Genomic DNA, 26,766 nt, shown 5'->3' on the forward strand with positions numbered 1-26,766 from the left:
TTTCTCTGTTTGGCAGTCAGTGGTGAGAGGGGTTCTGCAGGGGTTGGTGCTGGGCCTGCAGCTGTTTACCATTTACATTGATGATTTGGAAGAGGGGACTGAGCGTGGCATAGCAAAATTTGCTGATGACACTAAACTGAGTAGAAAAGCAAATTGTACAGAGGATGTGGAGAGTCTGCAGAGGGATATAGATAGGTTAAGTGAGTGGGCCAAGGTTTAGCAGATGGAATACAATGTTAGTAAATATGAGATCATCCACTTTGGAAGGAATAATAGAAGAGCAGATTATTATTTAAATGGTGTAAGATTGCAGCATGCTGTTGTGCAGAGGGACTTCCGAGTGCTTGTTCATGAATTGCAAAAAGTTGGCTTGCACGTACAACAGGTTATTAAGAAGGCAAACGGAATTGCTAGAGGGATTGAATTCAAGAGCAGGGAGGTCATGCCGCACCTGGAGTACTGTGTGCAGTTCTGGTCTCCATACTTGAGGAAGGATATACTGGCTTTGGAGGCAGTACAGAGGAGGTTCACCAGGTTGATTCCAGGGATGAAGGGGTTAACCTATGAGGAGAGATTTCCTTGGGATTGGGACTATATTCTCTGGAATTCAGAAGAATGAGGGGATCTTATAGAAACATACAAAATTTTGAAAGGGATAGTTAAGATAGAAGTAGGAAAGTTGTTTACCTTGGTAGGCGAGACTAGAACTAGGGGACATTGCCTCAAGATTCTGGGGGGAAGATTTAGGATGGAGATGAGGAGAAACCGTTTTTCCCAGAGAGTGCTGAATTTGTGGAATTTTCTGCCCAGGGAAGCAGTTGAAGCTTCTTCACTAAATATATTTAAGATAGTTAGATAAGTTTTAACATAGTAGGGTGTTATGATCCCAGCCCCCTCCTTTGTGAGAATCGCAAGAGCCCTAGTGAAGGGGGGGTCAATGACCCAAGAGAAGAGAGAGATACGTGCGGTGTCCCTCGTTTCATGGCGAGGCAAAAGCTGGCGACTGTGGTCATTGTCTCGTGGAGACACCTTTGTGAATTGGGAACTGTACTCCGTGTATACCCTCAGGGCAACGTGGGTGGAGAGACGGAGAGAGATTGCATCATCCCAACCTGATTGACATCTGAGACCCCGGGAGTTCAGATAAAAGAAGGGTTGTAAAGACGCCCCCCCCAGACGCACCAGAAGACACGCTAGAAATCCTGTGACAGCGTTTAATAGCGACAGCCGGTGGGGGGGTTCGTGTGCGTCTTTTCCTTGCCTGGGATTGGCGACCTCACCACGAGAGAACGGCTTTAGCTACAGGTGAGGCCACAAGTGAACGGCCACCCCCCAACGAGACTCCGATGGATCGAACTCATAAAGGTTGGAAAAACCCGCCGGGTAACTGTTCCATTCTATACCTATCTCTCTCTCTCTCCAACAAAGTGCACCACCGCGACACTCAAAAGACGGCAGCTGGTGGAACTGCAGTGACCTCAAGAGACTTATATATACATCGGACAATATATATTACCCCTAGACAACGATCGAGTTTATTTCTTATTGATTATTACTATACCTGCGCTGTAGATTGAGTATTGACGACGTATGTTATCTGAATGTTTGTATTAACCTTACTTTTGTGCCCCTTTATAAATAAAAACTTCTAAAAGATAGTGCCATCAGACTTCAACGGACCTCTCTATCTTTGCTGGTAAGTGATCCAGTTACGGGATACGTAACAAGGGGAATTAAGGGTTATGGGGAAAAGGCAGGTAGATGGAGCAGAGTTTACCGACAGATCAGCCATGATCTTATTGAATGGCGGGGCAGGCTCGATGGGCCAGATGGCCTACTCCTGCTCCTATTTCTTATGTTCTGATGTCTGGAATGCCGAGGAATGAACAGCTTGCTATCACATGTGATGTGACTTTAAACTGAACTCACAACATAATATGGAAGTTTACCAACAAATGAAGAAAAAATTCTCACACAAAATACTGGAGGACCTCAGCAAGTCAGGCAGTACTTACGGAAGGGAATAAACAGTTAATGTATTGGGCTGAGACCCTTCAATATTCTCCTCCATAAATGCTGCCTGATTTGCTGTGTTCTTCCAGCATTGTGTACGTGTTGCTCAAGATATCTAGCATCTGCAACCTCCTCAAGGTTTCCAGCATCTGCAAAACATTTTGTTTTAAGTTTCTTACTTTGACAGCATCTATGAAATTTAACAGTGTGAAGTCTTCTGTTCCATAAATTGTCCATCGATCCCAGATTGTAAGTGAGATGTCACTCCTGTTCCAACAGAAAAATGTTAGGATAATTTTATTTAAGATGTACTTCGAAAGATCAACAAGCTTAAATATTGATTTAGGGCACCCAATAATTCTTTGAAATATTTCAAAGGACACGTAATTGTTACAGCAGACATACAAACTTTAGATGGAAATATATTAGGCCAATTCGTGATGTATCAGATTCTTTGCCCATTATAGCTGCACACCTACTCCATGTGGATACAGAGGCCTGGCTAGGCCCCAACAAATGGGAGTCCAGTTGCTCGACCTGAACAATGCCAAGGCTACAATCAATGACTTATAAAAGGCTCTGCCTAAAAAACTGTGACAGATAGGAATTGTTCAAACAAATCTTTGTTTGCTGTGAAACCTGCAAAATATTTTGAACAAATTATGTGTACCGTGCACTGTAACATTTAGAACATCTAAAATCAAAGTATCTAAAAATGTTTTATAAAATACAATTATTCACACATAATTATGATAAATAAAAACTAGTCTATAGGTCAGTAAAAATATATATAAAAAAACTTGCCTTCCCTGTGTTTTTTTTTGGCTGGTTTAGAATCTCCATGATATGAATGAGGTGTTGGATTCTGGACCAGATCCACATTTCACTAGCAATCAAGGAACCCTTGCAGAATTATGGCCAATTAAGTGGCTAAGTGGTGGAACTGCCAGTCAAAACCCCTAATAAAACTTTGACTGTGAAATTCAAAGTAAATTTATTATTAAAGCATATATGTCACTACATACTACCTTGAGATTCATTTTTACTGGCATTTATAGGAAAGCAACAATGGAACTTATGGAAAAAATCTCTAAGAAAATAACACTGACAACCATTCTGCAAAGGAAGCCAAATGGTCAAATAAAGATAATGAGAACATGAGTTGTAGAGTCCTGAAAGTGAGTCAGTAGGTTGTGGAATCAGTTCAGAGTTCAGGTGAGTGAAGTTCTGTGTGACCTTTTAGAATGGAAGGAGGACTTTTTTTTAGCCAGAGAAGAGTAAATCTGAGGAATGTTCTGCCACAGACTGCGGTGGAGGCCAAGTCCGTGGGAATATGTAAGGTAGAAGTTGATAGTTTCCTGATCGATCAGGGCATCAAAGGATATGGCGAGAAGGCAGATGTATGGGGTTGAGTGGGATCTGGGATCAATCATAATGGAATGGTGGAACCAACTGGATGGGCTGAATGGCCTAATTCTACTCCTACATCTTATAATCTTAAGTTATCCATGCCGGTTCAGGAGCCTGATGGCTGTAGGGTAAAAGCTGTTCCTGAGCCTGGCGGTGAAGGTCCTCAGACTCCCCCTGCCCGGTAAAAGTGAGAAGAGAGCAGTGCAGGAAGACAATTTAATATCTTGCATACATTTACTACCTCCCAGAAGACCTCAACCTTGTCATGGTTTGTTGGCTTGTGTGCCTCAATGACGTGGTGAGCTATGTTGTCTGGAGTCCGGGGTTTATGCTTTGGTTCTTGGTAGGATTACCCATGCCAAGCAAGTCAAAGGGTAGAGGCCTTTGAAAGTGGTCTTATGGTCCTCCAGGTTTGGGGATTCAGCTCAGGCCAACAACCCTGACTGGTAAAACAAGTTGTCACAGAAACAGTAATGAAGAATCTCTCTAAGTCTGAGTGCAAAAGTATTCCCGAGTCTCCACCTGGGCCTTGCGTGACTGACAGTAGTGAAAATCGAGAGGAAGCTACTGATACAATGCAGGAAGCCTTGAACACTGTCAAGAGATGGAGAACCTTCATTGCTGCCGTAATGAAGGTTACCAGTGGCGTAATGGCCTGTAACTAAGTATATAGTTATAAGAACTACATATTGTACCTTCTTTCAAACCTATGCGGCTCTTCCGACAGTAATGGTTTTACTCCCCCATGTACAGGCACCACACCATCCATCAAGCAGGATTAGGACATTTGGCCCATCAAGTCTGCTCCGCCATTCATCATAGCTGATTCATTAATCCTCTCAACCCCATTCTCTTGCCTCTACCTATAACTTTTGACACAATGATGAATCAAGAACCCAGCAACCTCTACCTTAAATACACCCAATGACTTGTCCTGCACAACCATCTGTGGCAAAGAATTCCACAGATTAGAGAAAATCTGCAGATACTGGCAACCCAAGCAACACACACAAAATGCTGGAGGAACTCAGCCAGGCAGCATCCATGGAAAAGAGTGCAGTTGATATTTTGAGCTGAGACCCTTTAACAGGACTGGAGAATCTTCATCTTTTTGATGAGGATTAGAGTTAAAAGGTGGAGGGAAGGGGAGGAAGAAACACAAGCTGCTAGGTGAAACTGAAAGGGGGAGGGGTGAAGTAAAGAGCTGGAAAGTTGATCAGTGAAAGAGATACAGGGCTAGAAAAGGAGAAGTTTGATAGGAGAGGACAGAAGGTCATGGAAGAAAGAGCAGAGGGAGATGATGGTCAGGCAAAGAGATAAGATGAGAGAGGGAAAAGGGAAAAGGGAATGGGGAATGGTGAAAGGGGGAGGGTGGGGCATTATTGGAAGTTTGAGAAATCGATGTTCATACCATCAAGTTGGAGACTACCCACATGGAATATAAGGTGTGATGAGGCTATGGATAGACATATTGGAATTGGAATGGGAAGTGGATTAAAATGAGTATCCACTGGGAGATCCCACTTTTTCTGGCTTAGCAAAGCAGTCTCCAAACCTATATCGGGTCTCACCGATATCCAAGAGGACACACCAGGAGCACCGAACACAGTATGATCCCCAACAGACTCACAGGTGAAGTGTCTCCACACCTGGAAGGACTGTTTGGGGCCCTGAATGGTAGTAAGGGAGGAGGTGTAGGGGCAGGTAGAGCACTTGTTCCACTTGTAAGGATAAGTGCCAGGAGGGCGATCAGTGGGGAGGGACGAATGGACAAGGGAATCACGTAGGGAGTGAACCCTGTGGAAAGCAGAAAGTGGGGAGGGGTTTGAGGAAGGGTGGTGGGATTCTGTTGGAGATAGTGGAAGTTCTGGAGAATTATGTGCTGCATGCAGAGGCTGGTGGGGTAGTAGGTGAGGACAAGAGGAACCCTATCCCTGGTGGGGTGGTGGTGACGGTAGATGTGTGTGAAAAGGAAGAAATGTGGTTGAGGGCAGCGTTGATGGTGGACAAAGAGAAGCCCCTTTCTCTGAAGGAGGAGGACATCTCCTTCATCCTGGAATGAAAAGCCTCATCCAGAGAAAAAGGAATTGCAAGAAGGGAATGTCATTTTTACAAGTAACAGGGTGGGAAGAGGTATAGTCCAGGTAACTGTGAAAATCAGTGAAAGCTAAACAGAGTTTCATTGTACCTATGTATAATGACAATAAAGATCATTCAATTCAATTCAATTTATGAAAGATATCAGAAGATATACTGTCCCCAGAGATAGAGACAGAGAGATCGAGAAAAGGGGAGGGAGGTGTTGGAAATGTAGCAGGTAAATTTGAGGACAGGGTGGAAATTGGAGGCAAAGTGAAGCTCTTAAAAACTAACATAAGTAAAAAGGTCATTAAGATTGTAAAGATGGAATATGAAAGTAAGCTTGCAATAATATTAAAGAGGGTACCAAAAGTTTCTTCAGATGCATAAAGTGTGAAAGATAGGTGAGAGTAGATATTGTGCCACTGGAAAACGAAGCTGCAAATGTACTAATGGGGGACAAGGAAAAGGTGGACAAAATAACTGCTCTGCATTATTGTTCACTGTGGAAGACATTAGCAGTATGGTGGAAATTCCAGGTACCAAGAGTCATGAATTTTTTGAAGTTACCATTGCTAGGGAGAAGGTTCTTGTGACACTGAAAGGTCTGAAGACATCACAAAGAGGTAACAAAAGAAGTTGATGAGGGTAGGGCAGTGGATGTGGTCTACATAGACTTTAGCAAAGCATTTGACAAGGTCCCTCACGAGAGACTCATCCAGAAAGTTATGAGGCATGGGATAAGTGGAACCTTGGCTGTTTGGATAAAAGATTGGCTTAAAGGAAAAAAGCAGAGGGTAGTTGTTTGGAAAGTATTCTGCCTGGAGGTCGGTGACTAGTGGAGTGACGCACGGATCTGTCCTGGGACTGCTGCTATTAGTGATTTTTATAAATGACCTGGATATAGAGGCGGAAGGATGGGTGAGTAAGTTTGCGGATGATACGGTGATTGGAGGAGTTGTGGATAGAGCTGCAGGTTGTCGAAGGTTACAAGAGGATATAGACAGGCTGCAGAGTTGGGTAGTAAAATGGCAGATGGAGTTCAATCCGGACAAGTGTGAGGTGATACATTTTGGAAGGACGAACCAGAAGACTGAGTACAGGATTAATGATCAGTTACTTAAGAGTGTGGATGAACAAAGGGACCTTGGGGTTCAAATCCATACATCACTCAAGGTTGCTGCACAGGTTGATAGGGTAGTTAAGAAGGCTGATGGGATGCTAGGCTTCATTAACAGGGGGATTGAGTTCAAGAGTAGAAAGGTCATGTTGCAACTCTACAAATCTCTGGTGAGACTGCACTTAGAGTATTGTGTTAAATTCTGGTCACCTCATTTTAGGAAGGATGTGGAAGCTATGGAGAGGGTGCAGAGGAGATTTACTAGGATGTTGCCTGGTTTGGAGAACAAGTCATATGAAGCAAGGTTAGCAGAGCTGGGACTTTTCTCTGGAGCGTAGAAGAATGAGAGGGGACTTGATAGAGGTCTACAAGATTATGAGAGGCATAGATAGGGTGGATAGTCAGTACCTGTTTCCCAGGGCACCAACAGCAAACACCAGAGGGCATATGTACAAAATTAAGGGAGGGAAGTTTAGGGGAGACATCAGGGTAAGTTTTTTTACACAGAGGGTTGTGAGTACCTGGAATGACTTGCCAGGGATGGTGGTGAAGGCTAAAACATTAGGGGTATTTAAGAGCCTCTTGGACAGACACATGGATGAAAGAAAAATAGAGGGTTATGGGGTAGTGTGGGTTTAGTACTTTTTTTTTTAAGGATTATATGGGTCGGCACAACATGGAGGGTTAAAGGGCCTGTACTGTGCTGTGATGTTCTATGGTTCTATTGTTACGAATGTGCCACAACTCTGAGGGGCCGAAGGGTACAAAGTCGCCTCCTCCTTTTTGAGAATCGCAAGATTGCTATTAATTCGGGTCTGGGATCTAGGAAATGAGAGAGAATCCACAAGGTTTGGAATGTGTCCTGGCCTCAGTGAAACAAAAACCCCTGATAACGGCTATTGTCTCTTGGAGACGGAATTGTGTATTGAGTACTGTACTATTCATTGAAGCCCTCAGGGGACGACCAGAGTGGGCTGGTTGAGGGATTGCATCATCCCAACCTGATTGACACCTGAGACCCCGTGAGTAAGGATAAAAGAGGGTCTGGGGAACAACCCCTTCAGACGCACCAGGAGAAACGCTAGAAATCCAGTGACAGCGTTTGATAGCCAAAGCCAGTGGGGCCCGTGTGCGTCCTCCCTTGCCTGGGTTGGCGGGTTCACCATGGAAGAACGGCTTAGCTAAAGGAGAGGCCACAAGTGAACGGCCACGCCAACGGGACTCCTGAAGGATTGAAATCATAAAGGTTGGAAAACCCGTAGCGGTACCTGTTCCCATTCTATTCCTATTTCTCTCTCTCTCCAACAAAGTGCAACACAGTGACAACCAAAAGACGGCAGCTTGTGTCCCAGAGGACTGGAAAATAGACTATGTTGTTCTTCTGTTTAAGAAGGATAGTAGAGATAAACCTTATATGAATTATAGGTTAGTGAGACCTACGGGAAATCAGTGGAGAAGATTCTTAGAGAGGGGTTGAACTTGTATCTGGAAAAACACTGACTTATTAGAGAATAGTCATTGTGCCTTTATGTGGGGGAGGTCACGTCTTACAACCTTGAGGAGTTTGTTTTTTGAGGTGAGAAACAAAACTGATGAGGGTAGGACAATGAATGCTGTATATATGGACTTCTGGAAAACTTTTGACAAAGTCCCTCATGGTAGGTTGATGCAGAAGATTACGGCACATGCGATCCTTGTATTAGTGGTAGATTGTATTCAAATTGGCTTGGCCATAGAAGGCAAAGGGTAGTGGTGGAGGGATGTTACTCTGATTGGAGGTCTATGACCAGAGTCATTCCACAAGGATCACTGTTGCAACATCTGTTAATTGTGATATAAGTAACTTAGAAAAAATATCAGCAGGCTAATTAGTAAGTCCGCAGATTACACAAACATTGGTGGAGTTGTGGATGATGAGGAAGGTTGTCAAAAGATTCAGCAGGCTGTTCTCAGAGCAAGTGCATTAAACTGTAGTGTATAACCATTAAAGAAACCTCCAGTCAAGATGGTGCCAGTGAACAATGAATCCTTGGGTGACATCTTCCAGATAGTCAATTATTTTACCTTTTCTATGCCTTTTACTTTTCTTTTTATCTTAATTGTGTTTTGGAAACTGTTGGAGCCTGTGGCTTACAGTTTGGCATTCAATTGAGTGAATTCCAGGAGAGGATCATGAGCACAAGCTGATCTGAACAGGAGACCCGAGCTGGGGCGCAGGGGCTGTGATCAATTATATTTCTTACCGATCAAAGCATCGAAGACGATTGAAACTTTGAGGTGAATGCAAAGGAGGCCAGGTCAGCAGTTTCTCTTAACGGGTTGGGCTGAGGGACAAGAGGCCATGTCAGGCCGAGGTCACTCTCCATGGTAGGCCGTGTTGGGCCGGAGATCGCTCCCCATGGTAAACTGTATCTGGCCGGAGGTCACTCGCCATGGTAGACTGTGTCTGGCTGGAGATCACTCTCCATGGTAGACTGTGTCTGGCTGGAGATCGCTCCCCATGGTAGACTGTGTCTGGCCAGAAGTCACTCTCCATGGTAGACCGTGTCTGGCTGGAGATCATTCCCCATGGTAGACTGTGTCAGACCAGAGGTCACTCTCCATGGTAGACTGTGTCTGTCTGGAGATCACTCCCCATGGTAGACCGTGTCTGGCTGGAGATCGCTCCCCATGGTAGACTGTGTCTGGCCAGAGGTCACTCTCCATGGTAGACTGTGTCTGTCCGGAGGTCATTCCCAATGGTAGACTGTGTCTGGCCGGAGGTCACTCTCCAAGGTAAGCCGTGTCGGGCTGGAGATCGTTCCCCGTGGTAGACTGTGTCCGGCTGGAGATCATTCTCCACGATAGGATATACCGGGAGGCCATTTTTCAACAGAGAAGGCCCCGTAAAAGGACTGAGTTCAAGCTGTTGCTCTCGTTTTTTCTGATCTGTTACTTTTTGTGCGAGGGAGGGGGTGAGGTTTGATGTTTCAGCTGCCAAGTCCATGTCTGGCTGGGTGATCTGTTAGTTTTTATGTGTGTGGGGGGGAGTTAGGGGTTTGATGTTTCAGCTGTCATGTCTTGCGTCCGGGTAGGAGATCTTATAGTTTCTGTGTGTGGGGGGGGTTAGGGTTTGATGTCTCAGTTGTTGTGTTCAAGTTCAGGTGGGTGATCTGTTAGTTTTTGTGAGAGAGAGAGTTTGGGGGTTGCGGTTTGATGTTTTAGCTGTTATGTCTGTGTCCATGTGGGTGATCTGTTAATTCTTCTGTGAGGGAGAGCTGGGTGGGGTTTTGGGATTTGCGAGTTTTGTTTCTTTTTCTTTCTCGTGCATGAGGTAGCCTCACCAACTTCCATGGTTTTTCTGTATTTCATGGCTATCTGGAGAAGACGAATCTCAGAGTTGCGTTCTGCGTACCTACTTTGATAATAAAATGAACCTTTGACTAAAATTGGCAGCTTAAGGTTCTGGTGCACAGGCACTGCACGCATGATATAGGTTGGTAAAGGGAGGAGGGGTATTGCAGTTTTGATTGGGGAGCACATAATGGTAGTAATTGGAGAAGATATTCCAGGGAAACCTAAATTACAAAAGAACTCAGAAATTAGAAGCAAGTGATCACTTTGTTGGGATCCCTAACTATCAGTGGGAATTAGTGGAGCAAACATGTAGGAAGTTCTCAGATATTTGCGAAGGCAAAAGCAGGTTTATAATATAAACTTTCCTCATACTGACTGTTAATTGTGCTTGTGTCAGTACTCTGCTTTTTAGTGTTTTTGCCTCTAGCTGTCAGTCACATTGCCATGTGCTCCTGCCCCCTGATCCTGCTCTACTCCGGCCCCTGTATCACTGAGTACTCCATCTCTCATCTGTTTCTCAGTATTACCTGTATTGCTGCCACCCATGTCTCACTGTGTTCCACTTATCATCTGCCTCTCTGTTTATTGCTCAGTGTATTTCAGTCCTGTGTTTTCACCAGTTTGTTGCCAGATTGTGCCAGTGAATTTTCCTGAGCCTTTGTATTTGTGCTCTGTCCATCTGAATATCGACTCTGCCTGTTTCCCAATTCTGGTTTTTGGATTTCTCTGGATGTTTTGATCTCTGCCTGAACTTTGACACTGACTTTGTTTGCACCTTGGGATTTGTTACTCAATTAATATCACAGTGTGCACAGTACTGGGTCTGCAATTGGATCCCTGCTCCAGTGTCCTGACAGCTTGGGAATGTTTTCTCAAACAAAATGGGGATAGTTCTACTTGAGAGGAGGCAACACAAGACCTCACTTGGGAAATGAAGTAGGGCAAGTGTCAGTGTCAGTGGAGCAGCAGGATGGGACCAGTGCTCATAATTCTATTAGTTTTAAAAGGGCATGGAGAAAGATAGGACTGGTCTACAACTGAATGTCCTAAATTGGGCAAGGCAGATTTTTGAAGACATTAGAGAAGAACTTGCAAAGAGTGATTGGGAGAGGATGTTAGCAGTTTAAAGGATGTCTGGCAAGTGGAAGGCTTTAAAAAACGAGACAGGGAGACTTTAGGATCAAGCATGCTTTGGTTAAGAGTGAAGTAAAGGTAACAGGTTTAGGGAACCCTGGTTCATGATGGTTATTGAGGGTCTGGTCAAATATAAAGGATGGATATGTTAGGGATTGGTATTTGTGATCAAGCAAAATCCTCCAGGAGTATGGGATGTACACCATGGTTGGAACACTTAGCAGCAAAATCAGGAGGGCAAAAAGAGGACATGAAATTACTTTGGCAGGTAAGATAAAGAACAAAGATAAAGGTACTTTGGCCCACAATGTTCTGCCAAACTAGTTAAGCTCCTTCCATTCCCTGCATATTTATGTGTCTACAGGAAAGCCCTATAAATACTTCAATTGTATATGCCCCCAGAACTAGCTGTGGCAGCACATTCCAAACACCCACCATCTCGATATAAAAAGAGTCCAATATTTTCCTTGATGCAAGATACTTGGATGTGGGGTGTATGGGGTGTCAAGGGAAGGGTGAAGAATGCAGGATTGAAGGTGCTGTATTTAAATGCACGTAGAATTCAGAATAAGGTGGACAAACTCGTGGCGCAATTAGAAATTGGTCAGTATGACGTTGTGAACATCAGAGTCATGGCTGATAGAAGGCCATGAGAGCTTAACATCAATGGAGATACTTTGTATTGAAAGGACAAGCAGGAAGGCATAGGAGGTGGTGTGGTTCTGTTGGTAAGAGATGGAATTACATCTTTAGAAAGAGGTGACATTGGGTCAGAAAATGTCTAATTTTTGTGGGTGGAGCTAAGAAACTGCAAGGGTAAAAAAAACAATATGGGAATCATATATAGGTGTCCAAACGGTAGCCAAGATGTGGGATTGAGATTGCAAAGGGAATTGGAAAATGCATGTAATAAGGGTAGTCACACAATTCTAATGGGGGACTTCAATATGCAAGGGGATTGGGAAAATCAGATTGGTGTTGGATCGCAAGAGAGGGAATTTGTTGAATGCATAAGAGATGGCTTTTTAGAGCAGTTTGTGCTTGAACCTACTCGGGGAAAGGCTACCTTAGATTGGGTGTTGTGTAATGATCCAGATCTTATTAGGGAGCTTAATGTAAAGGAACCCTTAGGAGCCAGTGATCATAATATGATTGAATTCATGCTGCACTTTGAGAGAGAGAAGCACAAGTCACGAATCAGTTTTGCAATGGAATAAATGGAATTATAGAGGTATGAGAGAGGAGTTTGGCCAAGTGAACTGGAGGTGGATACCGGTGGGGATAACAGCAGAGCAGAGGTGGCTGAAATTTCTGGGAATAGTTCACAAGGTGCAGAATAGATATGTCCCACAGTAAAGAGTAAAAGGGAGGTTAGAGTTGATATTGGACCACTGGAAAATAATGCTGGTGAGGTTGTAATGGGGAACAAAGAAATGGCAGATGAACTTAATGGGTACCTTGCACCTGTCCTCACTGTGGAAGACACCAGTAGTGTGCCAGAGGTTCGCAAGTGTAAGGGAGCAAGAGTGAGTGCCATTGCTATTACAAAGGAAAAAGTGCTAGGCAAACTCAAAGGTCTTTAGGTGGATAAGTCACCTGGACCAGATGGAGTACATTCCTGGGTCCTGAGAGAGATTGCTGATGTATTGGTAATGGTCTTTCAAGAATTACTTGACCCCGGCATGGTCTTGGAGGGCTGGAAGACTGTAGATGTCACTCCACTCTTTAAGGGAGGAAGGCAAAAGAAAGGAAATTATAGGCCAGTTAGCCTAAGCTCAGTGGTTGGGAAAGTGCTGGAGTGTTTACTAAGAATGAGGTTTCAGGGTACTTGGAGACTAATGATAAAATATGTCAAAGTCAGCATGGTTTCTGTGAAGGGAAATCTTCCCTGACAAATCTGTTATGAGTTCTTTGAGGAAGTAACTAGGGGTGGACAAAGGAGAAGCAGTGGATGTCATTTACTTGGATTTTCAGAGGGTATTTGATAAAAGTGTCACACTGGAAAGATACTGACATGGATAAAGAAAGGTTGACAACCAGGAGGCAGAGAGTGGGAATAAAGGGAGCTTTGGGAGAAGGCCCAAACATCAGAGGTGTAGAGGGACTTAGGAGTCCTCATATAAGACTCCTAGAAGGTTAATTTACATGAGACTCCACCTTCAGGGAACTATGCACTGTTATTCCTAGATCTCTCTGTTCCACTGCATTCCTCAATGCCCTACCATTTACCCTGTATGTTCTATTTGGATTATTCCTGCCAAAATATAGAACCTCACACTTCTCAGCATTAAACTCCATCTGCCAACGTTCAGCCCATTCTTCTAACCGGCATAAATCTCCCTGCAAGCTTTGAAAACCCACCTCATTATCCACAACACCTCCTACCTTAGTATCATCGGCATACTTACTAATCCAATTTACCACCCCATCATCCAGATCATATATGTCAAACTCAAGGCCCGCGGGCCAAATCCGGCCTGCAGTGGAATTATCTTGGCCCACGAGATAATATCTAATTACTATTAAAGCTGGCCCCAGTAATCGAAGCGCCTATGGCGTATGATATGGCTAATGCTGAGTTTATTCAGGTACCAGGTTTTCAGGGTTTTTAGTGTTTATTCGGCAGTCTTCTTCATAAGAAACAGAATTTGTAAAGTGAAACACTTTGTAGTTATAGCAGAGACTGAGACACATGAGAGCAGGCTGACAAAACGGAGGCAACGAAAGCTGCGTTCGCACGCGTCTGACTGATCCGGCCCGCATGAAGCTGCATTTTGCTCAATCCGGCCCGTGACCTAAAATGAGTTTGACACGCCTGCCCTAAAGTTCCCCTTAAACCTTTCAGCTTTCACCATTACCACATGAGCTCTAGTTGTAGTCTCATCCAACCTTAGTGGAAAAAGTCTGCTTGCATTTACTCTATCTATACCCCTCATAATTTTGTATACCTCTATCTATTCTCCTGTCAATTTTATATGTTCTAAGGAATACAGTCCTTACCTTTTCAATCTTTCCCTATGTTTCATGTCCTCCAGACCCAGAAACATCTTTGTAAATTTTCTCTGTATTCTTTCAACCATTTTTACATCTTTCCTGTAAGTAGGTGACCAAAAGTGCACACAATACTCCAAGTTAGGGCTCACCAATGTCTTATACAACCTCAACATGACATCGTATTTCCTTGATTTATGAAGGCCAATGTGCCAAATGCTTTCTTTACGATCCTATCTACCTGTGACCCAACTTTCAATTGATTATGGGCCTCCATTCACAGATCCCTTTTTTCTACCATACTCCTCAGTTCCCTACCGTTCACTGTGTAAGACCTATCCTGGTTGGTCCTACTGAAGTGCAACACCTGGCATTTGTCTGCATTAAATTCCATCTGCCATTTTCAGCCTACTTTCCAGCTGATCCAGATCCCTCTGCAAGCTTTGATAGTCTTCCTCACAGTCGACTGCATCCCCAGTTTTGGTGTCATCCACAAATTTGCCAATCCTGTTAATTACATTATCATCCAGATCACTGATGTAAGTTACAAACAACAACAGACCCCATTACCAATCTGTGCGGCACACCCCTACTCATTGGCTTCCAGTCAGAGGCAACCATCTACTACCACTCTTTTGCTTCTTCCTCTAAGCCATTATCTAATCCAATTTTCAACATCATTTTGAACGGTGAACAACTGAACCTTCTTGACCAGCCTTGTCAAATACCTTGCTAAAGTCCTTGTAGACAACATCCACTGCCTTGCCTTCATTTTCCCGGTAACTTCCTCAAAATATACTAAGATCGCAGACTTCAAAGCTAAGCACAGTGGTACTGCCAACGTCGCTGCCTCTCTCCCAGATGAGCTAAATCTTTTCTACACTTGGTTTGATATCGCCAACACTGAGCCCCCCAGGAGAGCTGCTGAAGCGACCTGCACCTTGGTCATCTCTGAGGCTAGGCTACACAGGGGTTTCCAACAAGTGGACAGTCGCAAGGCTGCGGGACCGGATGGCATTCCAGAGTGGGTACTCAGGATGTGCGTGGCATAAATGGCAGGTGTGTTTACAGACATTTTTAATCTCTCCCTCTCCCAGTGTAGAGTGCCCTTCTGCTTCAAAAGATCCATCATTGTTCCTGTATCTTAAAACACCAAGGTAACAGGTCTGAATGACTGGCGTCCTGTCGCACTCACCTCAATAATAATCAAAATACACCAAAAAACATCAAACCATTGTCTCCCGTACCATCACTGCCCTTATCAACTCTGGAGACCCTCCATCCTCAGCTAAAAAACTCATAATTCCAACACCTCGCACTGCTCGGTTTTACCTCCTCCCCAAGATCCACAAGCCTGACTGTCCTGGTAGGCCTATAGTTTTGGCCTGCTCCTGCCCCACCGAACTTGTTTCTGCCTACCTTGACTCAATTTTGTCACCCATAGTTCAGTCCCTCACCACCTACATCTTGGATACATCCCATGCCCTCGACCTCTTCAATAACTTCCAGTTCCCTGGTCCTGACCGCTTCATTTTCACCATGGATGTCCAATTCTTATACACTTCAATTCCCCATCAAGAAGGCCTCAAAGCCCTCCGCTACTTTCTTGACAATAGACCTCACTAGTTCCCCACCACCGCCACACTCCTCCGGCTGGCGGAACTGGTACTAACACTTAATAATTTCTCTTTCGGCTCTTCCCACTTTCTTCAGACCAAAGATGTAGCTATGGGCACTCGCATGGGCCCCAGCTATGCCTGCCTCTTTGTGGGTTATGTGGAACAGTCTATGATCTAAATCTATACTGGTACTGCTCCCCAACTTTTCCATTGCTACACTGATGACTACATTGGTGCTGCTTCCTGCACCCATGCTGAGCTCGTCAATTTCATTGACTTTGCCTCTAACTTTCACCCAGCCCTCAAATTCACTTGGTCCATCTTGGACACTTCTCTCCCCTTTCTTGATCCCTCCGTCTCCATCTCTGGAGACAGACTGTCCACTGACATCTTCTATAAACCCACTGACTCCCATAACTACCTTGATTATACCTCTTCCCATCCTGCCAAATGTAAAAATGTCATTCCCTATTCCCAGTTCCTCCGTCTCCGCCGCATCTGCTCCCAGGATGAGGCTTTCTGTTCCAGGACATCTCAACTGTCCTCTTTCTTTAAGAATCGTGGTTTCCCTTCTGCTGCCATTAATGATGCCCTCACCCGCATCTCCTCCATTTCCTGCACTTTGGCCTTCATCCCATCCTCCCGTCACCATAACAGGGACTGTGTTCCCCTTGTCCTCACCTACCACCCCACCAGCCTCCGGATCCAGCATATTATCCTCCGCAACTTCCGCCACCTTCAACAGGACCCCACCACTAAACACATCTTTCCCTCTCTACCCCTCTCTGCTTTTCGCAGGGATCGTTCCCTTTGCGACTGCCTGGTCCACACGTCCCTCCCCACAGATCTCCCACCTGGAACTTATCCCTGTAAGCGTAAGTGTTACACCTGTCCCTACACCTCCTCTCTTACCACCATTCAGAGTCCCAAACAGTCCTTCCAGGTGACGCAACACTTCACTTGTGAGTCTGTTGGGGTCATCTATTGCATCTGGTGCTCCTGGTGCGGCCTCCTCTACATCGGCAAGACTCGACGCAGATTAGGGGACCGCTTCGGCGAGCACCTCCACTCCGTCTGCCACAACAGACAGGATCTCCCAGTTGCCACCCACTTCAACTCTGCTTCACATTCCCATTCGGATATGTCCATACGTGGTCCCCTCTACTGCCATGATGAGGCCAAACTCAGGTTGGAGGAGCAACACCTCATATACCGTCTGAGTAGGCTCCAGCCCTTTGGTATGTACATCGAATTCTCCAACTTCCGGTAATTCCCTCCCTCTCCCTTCCCCCATCCCACCTTTACTCTGTCTCCTCTTCTAGCTGCCTATCACCTATCTCATGATTCTGCCTTCTTCTACTACCCATAGTGCTTCCCCTTTTCATTCCTTCTTCACCTCTCCGGTCTATCCCCTCCTTGCTTCACCTCCCCCACCCCTTGATCTTTCCTCTGATTGGTTTTTCACCTGGTACCTTCCACCCTCCCCCTCCACCTTCTTTATAGGGCCCCTGCCCCCTCTTTCTTCAGTCCTGACGAAGGGTCTCGGCCTGAAACGTTGACTGCTCGTTTCCATGGATGCTGCCCGACCTGCTGAGTTCACCCAGCTTGTTTGTACATCTTGATTTGACCACAGCATCTGCAGTGTACTTTGTGTTTAATAATAATCAAATGCTTTGAGAAACTGGCCAAGGACTGTATCTGCAGCATACTACCACCCACACTGGACCCCCTATAAATCACCTACCAACACAACTGATTGACACGATGATGCAATAGCCACAGCTCTAGACACCATCCTTACACAGCTGGAGAAGAGGGATGCTTCTGTGAAAATACTGTTGTTGGACTACAGTTCAACATTCAACATTCACACTCAACAAGAAGCTCAAAGACCTAGGCCTTCACCCTTCCTTGTGTAGCTGGATCCTGGACTTCCTGTCAGTTCGCCGGCAGTGGTAAGAGTGGAGTTCCAGTCAGCATGTGGGAAGTTAAAATCACCTAGTATAACAACCTTACATTTCTTGCAACAGTTTGTGATCCCTCCACATATTTGCTCCTCTAAATCCCTGACATTTGGGTGGTCTGTAATATAGCCCCATGAATTTGGCCGTATCTTTCTTATTTCTTAATTGTACCCATAACACCTCACTAGACAAGTTCTCCATTCTGTCCTGACGGAGCACTGCCATGACATCTTCCCTGACTAGTAATGCCACCCTCCTTCTTTAATTCCTCCTGCTCTGTCATGTCTAAAACAACTGAACCCCAGAACATTAAACTGCCAACTCTGCCCCTCTTGCAACCAAGTCTCAATTCCAGGTGTTCCATAATTCATTATCTCTTCCATTTTTTACGACTACCCTCATCCCATCCTGCCACCCCGCCAGGGATAGGGTTCCTCTTGTCCTCACCCATCAGTCCATCAGCCTCTGCGTCCAGCATAATCCTTCGTAACTTCTGCCACCTCCAATGGGATCCCACCACCTAGATCGTCTTTCTTTCCTCTCCACTTTACTTGAGAGTCTGTTGGGGTCATCTACTGTATCCAGTGCTCCCGGTGTGGCCTCCTTTATATCAGTAACACCCAAAGCAGATTGGGAGGCCACTTCGCTGAAAGTGAGCACCACTAGAAAAAGCGTTATCTCCCTATGGCCACCATTTCAATTCTACTTCCCATTCTCATTCCAACATCAGTTCATGACCACCTCTGCTGCCACGATGAGGCCACACTCAGGTTGGAGGATCAACACCTGTCTGGGTAGCCTCCAACCTGATGGCATGAACATCAATTTCTCAAACTTCTGGTAACTGCCCCTCCCCCACCTTCACCATTCCCCATTCCCTTTTCCCTCTCTCACAGCTCCTTGCCTGCACATCACCTCCCTCTGGTGCTCCTCCCCCTTCCCTTTATTCCATGACCTTCTGCCCTCTCCTTCTCCAGCCCTTTATCTCTTTAACCAATCAACTTCTCACCCCTTTACTTTACCCCTCCCCATCTCCTGGTTTCACCTACCACCTAGTATTTCTTCCTCCTCTCCCCCCACTTTTATGCTCTGACTTCATCTTTTTCTCCAGTCCCGATGAAGGGCCTCGACCCGAAACGTTGACTGTTTTCCACAGATGTGGCCTAGCCTGCTGAGTTCAGCATTTCTCTACTGTCCTAACTGATCAAATGTAAAGAAGGATGGATGGGGTGGGGGGGAGGAACCTTATCTACTGCTTTTCCGTTTTGCTTTCTCTGACTGAAGCCTTTAAGATAGTGGTCACCAACCTTTTTAAGCCCAAGATCCCCTACCTCAGCCTTAGTGAAAGGCAAGATCGATTAGTTATATGCATGCGCACCGGGGCAGAAAAGACCGAAAGTAAAACCCCACAACCTGGAAGCAGAAATAATGTATAAACACCAGGGGTACCCGCCCTTTTTTGCACTGCTGACTGGTTTACTATTGACAATATTCTTGCAGACCGGCCGACGGGGGCAGGGGGGTGATAAACACGACCGGAATACAGCGGTACTCGAGCAGGTTCCTTATGTCCAGTCTATTCTGCAGCTTAGTTTTCGCGGCTCTCAGCACTTAGCTTCTGTCACGTGCTGCTCACGTTTTTTCCGCTGAAAAAACTCAACCAGTTTGTCTTTCAGTGCGGGGTGCTTGGACTCAGGGTACCGAAACAGTTTTGAGGGCTTTGTTGCCTCATTAGACAGCCTCCGGACCCGAACTCCAGCCTCCTGCCCATCCGCTGCCTTGGCCAGGTGCAGCTGGGGTGAGAGGACAAGGTCAGGGCTGGGGGTCCAGAGAGAGCGACCGACCGAACGAGGAGTGCGACAGGGCGCGTGCCCGCCCCCTTGTGGGATCTATCGGCCGACACAAGTTTGCTTCAGTAGATCGCAGCGAGGTAGCTGCTCTAATTACGAAACCCTGAGCCCAAATTAGGTCGTCTGCGAATATTTTAGCACTGGGTTCCCCACTAACATTCGGTGTGCTAAACAGGTTTAGAGGTGGCGCCCATCTGTCCGCGCTCCAAGCCAGTAGCATCGGTGCTTCCCGCCAGCCCCGCTAGGCCAATCAGTGATCCCTGGGGTGAGGGACTGCGTTTAGGCGACTGATGACCTCGCGTGCATTCAAGTTCAACAGTGGGTGTGACGGAGAATGAGGTAAGGTGCATCTGACTCATATCGGTTCCTCGCGACATGGTGGTTGGGGACCACTGAAGTACACTGTGTAGTGCGAGGGAGCTACACGCATGCACACTGGGCAGAAAGAACGGAACTAAAACCCCGCAACCCAGAAACAATCTCTCAACAGTATTTGTGTATTTATTTTTCATTTTTTTTCAGGATCTACTGGGAAAGTCTCAAAGATCGAACAGTCGATTGCGATCGACAGGTTGGTGACCACTACTTTAAGAGCTAAGGCATAAAAATCTCCATTCCAACTCTGTTTAATACAACGATGCTCGCTCCACTTGCTCCTGCTTTCCTTTAATTTGTTTTTGCTAATCTATCTCAAGTGCCGATTGGTCACTGGTCAGAGCTCCAAAAAAAAAACTGCCTGTACTCAATACACAAGATTCCTTTCTGCCTATGTGCACCATATGCACCATGACCTTCGACTGCTCACCCTCCCTCTGAAAATATTCTGCAACTACTCCACGACATCCTAGACCCCAGTGCCTAAGAGGCAACATACCACCCAGTGTCTCTTTCTCAACCACAGAATTACCCAAATTATAGTGTTCTATCACCATCGCTCTGCCTGATGTTACTCTTCCCCTGCGGAGCCTCAGAGCCGGTTACAATGCCACTGACATGACTGCTTCATCCCCCCAGCAGAATGTTCTATGAAAACAATTTCTACCCATCCTATCTGTTTTAGAACATAGATCATTGAATATTACAGCTATTATTTTTTGGACTCTTTGGCCTTTTAATCTACTTTAGGATTAATCTAACCCATCCCTCATACATAACCCCCACTTTTCTATCATCCACATCTAAGAGTTTCTTAAATGTCCCTAATGTATCTGCCGCTACCAGCACTCCTGGCAGGGCATTCCATCTCTATTGAACATGGAACAGTACAGCACAGGAACAGGCCCTTCGGCCCACAGTGTGGTGCTGAACAACACAAGTTAGTGATCAAATGGCCAACTAAACTCATCTCCCTGTCCATGTCCTCCATATTCCTCACATCCTCACAAGAGGCGAGGAAGGCAAATGTGGCATTAGCATTCATTTCAACAAGACTCATATCTCTATCTGCACAATGTCCATGTCCCTCCATATTCCTCACAAGTGGCAAGGAAGGCAAATGTGACATTAGCATTCATTTCAAGGGGACGAGAATATAAAAAAGACATAATGTTGAGGCTTCATAAAACACTGGTGAGGCCTCACTTGGAGTATTGTCAGCTGCTTTGGGCCCCTTATCTTAGAAAGCATTTGCTGATATTGCAGAGGTTTCAAAGGAGGCTCACAAAAATGATTCTGGGATTGAAAGGCTTGTCATATGAAGAACATTTGATGGCTCTGGGCCTCTACTCACTGGAATTCAGAAGAATGAGGGATGACCTCATTGAAATCTAACCAATGTTTAATGGCCTTGACAGAGTGGAAGTAGAGAGGATGTTTCCTAAGGTGGGGGAGTCTTAGGCCAGAGCATACAGCCTCACAATAGAAGGATATCCTTTCAGAATAGAGATGAGGAGGAATTTTTTTAGCCAAAGAGTGGTGAATCTGTGGAATTCATTGGGTCTGTTTAATGTAGAGATTGACAGATTTTTGATTGGTTAGGCATGAAGAAATGTGGTGAGAACACAGGAGATTGGGGCTAAGAGGGAAAAATAGATCAGCCATGATGAAATTGTGGTGCAGACTCAACTGGCAAAAATGGCCTAATTCTGCTCAAATGTTCTTATGGTTCTGCTTCACCCAGAAAATGACAAGTACCAGAGTGTGTGGTTGAAATTGCGTCAATGGCAGCAGTTAAGAAGTATCTAAGTTGAGCACTTGAATTGCTAATCACAGAGGGTTACGCACCAAGTTTCAGGAAATGGGATAAAAATGGAAACCATTTACAGGAAGGTATCCATTTCTTGGTGTGGACAAGTTGGGCTGAGTGGCCTGTTTCAATGCTACATAATTCTATGATTCAAATAATCTAAATTCTTTTCTGAACCTTTTAAATTACAGGTACATATCTGCTTTTATGTAATCTCCCCTGAAATTTGGAATATGGGCAGGATGCAAGAGGTTTTAGATTGAGTGTAAAGAGGATAAAAACAGAATATTTGTTTTGGTAGGAACATTCTTTTTAAATGTGTGTACACCACGTTCTCTAGCTGGAATGTTAATTCCACACAGAGTAAACAGAAATGTTTCAGTGTACCTGTCCTACAATTTAATGACATTTATTCAAGTTTAGCCAAAATACAAGTCTCACAGGACCATCTTTTAGCTCCCATGATCACTCAGTTCATGGAGCAAAAACTATATTAAAAAATTAGCTTTGAAAAGAAAGTAAGTTTCTTAAACACACCAAATTCAGAATTTTAAAGATAAAACTTCATCACAGTTATTCTGATGTTTGCCTCTGGCTGAGGTGCTCTTTACCTTATTTGTATTTTCTTTACAGCCACTGGTTCAGTAAAAACCATAATTGGAAGAGCCAGGTTAAAGAAACAATTTCTGTATGCTTCAAGTGGAAGGTCTGCAACAAGTTTGATTAACTCCAGAGCAACCTGTAAATAAAAGAGAAAACCTGCTTGAGCGTATTTATTTTTTAGTTCATACACTGGATTCACATGCTTTGCAGGAAATCCATAATTATCGTTCTTTCTCAACAGTACCCAAAAAGATGGAGATGAGCAATCTTCTTAAACTAGTGAAGACCTTTGGTAAACAATGAACTTACAAGAGAGTAAGAATGTGAGCGAGAGTGGGTGAGAGGGAGAGTGACAGCAACAGCAAGAGAGAGTGAGGAAATGGGCAAGAGAGAGGGGAGACAAGGGAGGAGAGAGGGTAGAGGGGATGGAAAAGGGTAGATGGTGTGTGCGAGGAGGAACTCAAGATCAAAAGAGAGCTAGTGTATGAGTGGGCGTGAAAAGGAGCAAGAGGAGAGTGACAGAGCATTAGAGTGTGGGCGACACAAAGGTTCAAAGGTTAAGTTTAATGTCTGAGAAATGTATACAATATACATCCTGAAATGCTTTTTCTTCGCAAAAGGAATGTGAAGGAGTGAGAGGGGAAGTGTCAGAGGGAACGAAGAAGTGGGCAAGAGAGGAAAGAGACAAAAAGAGAGGAGGAAAAAAAGCAGGCAGAGGGTGAAGCAATAGGATGAGAAGAGGCGGGGGAGGGGTAGGAGGAAGGGGAGGGAGAGAGAGAGCGAGAGAAAGAGAATGAGTGAATAAGAGAGAGATGTCAAAAATATATGTAGAAAAAGATAATTTTCGCACAAGTTAATCTACAGAGTTTAAGTACAGTCAGAACCAAGGTTTCTATTCCTGAGAACATTTGTGACAGGTAATTGGTAAGTTGGGAATGAAGAGAAGCAACGTGTACAAAAGGATCACAAAAACAGCTGTGGTGGGAAGAGGGTGGAGTAATAAAGGGACTCATAATCTATCAGGCAGTTTGGGATTTGAAACCCTGAGCTCTGATTTGCGAAGCCTTTATGATTATCAAATACTTGTGGCCCCCATGGATTACGGAATTGAACCAGAAAGGATAATGAGGCTCTTACCAGCCCTGATACTGCTGCAGTTGCAGTTGCTATGGCTGGAATAATCCTTCCAGCTATCCTCTTTGTCTTCAACCTGTCTGCTGCATCAATATTATACATCCTTGCCCGTAAGTTGGATGCTGCTGTTATAAAGTCAATATGCCCATTGCTGTCATTGTCTTTTTCAAAGGTGACTGGCATCATATGGAGATGATCTAATAAACATGCACAAAGAGAAAAACAAGTTCATGAGATTATTATGTGTTCATAAGGATTGGATTTTGAAACCTGAAACATTATTTCCTTTCTCTACACTTTCCCAATTCATTTGTTTTCTTTTCACAGGAACTTATTTGTTCTGGGGTTAACACCGATGACATTATACCTTTAATTACATTGGTAGATATGATCAATTTTCTTATAAAAGCCAAGTCTATTATTCAGTGGCCAAGTTGGACATGGTGCAGCACATTTGAGCTTCACCCTATCTTCATCATACCACAATAAAAATGGCATTAGGTAGCTAGTAGTAGATGACTGCCCCTTTCACTGGAGACCTGTGACTAGTACAGTGCCGCAGGGATCGGTGCTGGGTTCGTTGGTTGTTTGTCATCTGTATCAATATTGTGGTTTACTGTAGCAGCAAATTTGTGGATGACACCAACTTTGGGGATATAGTGGACAGCGAGGAAGGCCACCATGGCTTACAGTGGGGTCCAGATCAATTGGAAAAAATTACCTGAAAAATAGCAGAATGGATTTTAATGCAGACAAGGGCAAGGCTTTGCACTTCGGTAGGACAAACCAGGGCAGGTCTTACACAGTGAACAGCAGATCACTGAAGAGTGCTGTAGAACATAGGGATCTGGGAATACAGGTTCATAATTTGTTAAAAGTGGCATCACGGGTAGATAGGGTCATAAAGAAAGCTTTTGGAACATTAGCCTTCATAAATCAAATTACTGAGTAGAGGAGATAGGATGTTGAGGTTTTATAAGACATTGGTGAGGCCTAATTTGAAGTATTGAGTGTAGTTTTGGTCAGCTACCTGTAGGAAAGATGTAAATAAGGTTGAAAAAGTACAGAGAAAATTTACAAGGATGTTGCTAGGTCTGGAGGAACTGAGTTATTAGGGAAGATTGAATAGGCTTGGATTGTATTCCTTGGAACATATAAGGTTGAGAGGAGATTTGATAGAGCTATACAAAATTATAAGGAGTATAGATGGGGTAAATGCAAGCAGGCATTTACTGAGGTTGTGTGGGTAAAAGGTGCAATGTTTAAGGGGAATATAAGGGAAAACTTCACTCAGAGGGACATGAGAGTGTGGAATGAGCTGCCAGCACAAGCGAGCTTGATTTCAACATATAAGAAAAGTTCGGATAAGTTCACAGATGGTAGGGCTATGGTTCCGGTGCAGGTTGATGGAAGTAGGCAGTTTAAATGGTTAAGCATGGACATGATGGGCCTACTTCAGGGCCGTATTTCTCTATGACTAAATACATAAAATTATAGACACTTACAAGCACTGGCTGAATGCAATCAAACTGGCTTTCTTACTCACAAAAGCCTTATGTCAATACAGATATCTTTCTCTGCCTTTTGGAGCAAAAAAGGCATTAAAATCCATTCTGCTATTTTTCAGATAATTTTTTTCAATTGATCCAGACCCCACTGCAAGCCATGGTGGCCTTCCTCGCTTATAACTGATGGCAATGCCTGTGTTGCATCATTTCAAGATTGTTTAAAGTTCATGATTTTTAATGTCATTTCTAGTTTATAAATGTAAAGGAGAACAAAATAATTTTTACTTCCAATCTGAGACAGCACAAAAAAGACCTTCTTTCTATCTATTCTTTATCTTATAAAGAACACAATAATAAAAAAATATATAAATACAGAACATAGCTTATATGCATAGGTTTATGTATTTAGAGTGATGCTAGGTACAAGAGTGACTTTGACAGAAGAAATGATAACGTAATGGTGGTGGGATTGGTTAGTGGGTGGAGCTGCTGGTCAGCCTAACTTCTTGGGAAAAATAACTGTTTTTCAGTCTGGTTCCCTGGCAGAATTGGATTGCCTTTACCTTTTAAATTAGTTAATGACTCTTTTACTTACTTAGGGATTAAAATCACAAAAAACCATAAAGAATTATTTAGGTTTAATTTTTTACCCTTAATTGATCAGATTAAAGGCTTGTTTACTAAGTGGTCACCATTATCTTTATCTCTGATAGGTAGGATTAATGCTATTAAGATGGTTATTTTACCTAAGTTTTTATATATTTTTCAAGCGGTACCAATTTTTATTCCGAAATCTTTTTTTACTAATGTTGATTCAAAAATTTCCTCATATATATGGCAGAATAAAAATCCCAGGTTAGGTAAAATATACTTACAGAAGACAAAGAAGAAAGGTGGGTTGGCATTACTTAGTTTCAGATTTTATTATTGGGCAGTTAATATTAGATATTTGTTATGTTGGTTGAAAGACTGGGATGGTTCTTTTGGCCCTCATTGGGTGAGTTTGGAAATTAAATCAGTACCAGGTTATGCTCTGGGTTCTATTTTAGGGACTTCTCTCCCTTTTGCTCTTTCTAAATTGCCGAAACGAATTGACAACCCGATAGTTAAATATTCCTTACGTATATGGTTTCAATTTCGGAAATTTTTCGGGTTGACTCAATTCGTTTTAAATATTCCTATTGTATCTAATTGTTTTTTCCACCCTTCAATTATAGATCAAGCTTTTTTGGCTTGGAAAACTAAGGGTTTATTAAGATTTTCTGATTTATTTTCGGACAATTGTTTTATGTCTTTTGAGCAATTATCTAATAAATATAATTTGCCTAGATTTCATTTTTTTTTTAGATATTTACAGGTTAGGCATTTTTTAAGTACGGTACTTACTACGTTTCCAAATTTTGTCTCTTCAGATATTTTGGAGAGTTTGTTCGAATTAAACCCTTTTCAAAAAGGGCTTATGTCAAAACTTTATAATATAGTTATGAAGATACGTTCAGAGCCCCTTTATAAAACAAAAAATGATTGGGAAAGAGAGCTTAATCTTGTTATTCCTATTGAGAATTGGGATAGAATTCTTCAATTAGGTAATACATCATCTATATGTGCCAAACATTCATTAATACAATTTAAGGTCGTACATAGGGCCCATATGTCCAAGGATAAATTAGCTCATTTTTATTCTTATATAAACCCTATGTGTGATAGATGTCAAATTGAAATCGCGTCTTTAACTCATATGTTTTGGTCATGTCCGCTCTTGAAAAAATATTGGAAAGATATTTTTGATATTATCTCTGCGGTATTGAACATCGATTTAC

At 43.7% G+C, this 26,766-nt stretch overlaps 1 protein-coding gene across 6 annotated transcripts in view; it reads right to left on the reverse strand.

Annotated features, from left to right (window-relative positions):
- uba6 (ubiquitin like modifier activating enzyme 6) overlaps positions 1 to 26,766 on the reverse strand; it is a 329,252-nt gene that overhangs the window by 12,576 nt on the left and 289,910 nt on the right. For all 6 annotated transcript variants that reach the window (XM_073024872.1, XM_073024863.1, XM_073024889.1 and 3 more), the window contains 3 exons: positions 23,442 to 23,635; positions 22,313 to 22,440; positions 2,193 to 2,280 (listed from right to left, as the gene is read on the reverse strand). In XM_073024872.1, coding sequence (XP_072880973.1) covers positions 2,193 to 2,280; positions 22,313 to 22,440; positions 23,442 to 23,635 — 410 coding nt within the window. The remainder of the gene's footprint in view (positions 1 to 2,192; positions 2,281 to 22,312; positions 22,441 to 23,441; positions 23,636 to 26,766) is intronic.

The sequence above is a fragment of the Hemitrygon akajei genome, chromosome 2, assembly GCF_048418815.1.
Source record: "Hemitrygon akajei chromosome 2, sHemAka1.3, whole genome shotgun sequence".
Taxonomy (NCBI): domain Eukaryota; kingdom Metazoa; phylum Chordata; class Chondrichthyes; order Myliobatiformes; family Dasyatidae; genus Hemitrygon; species Hemitrygon akajei.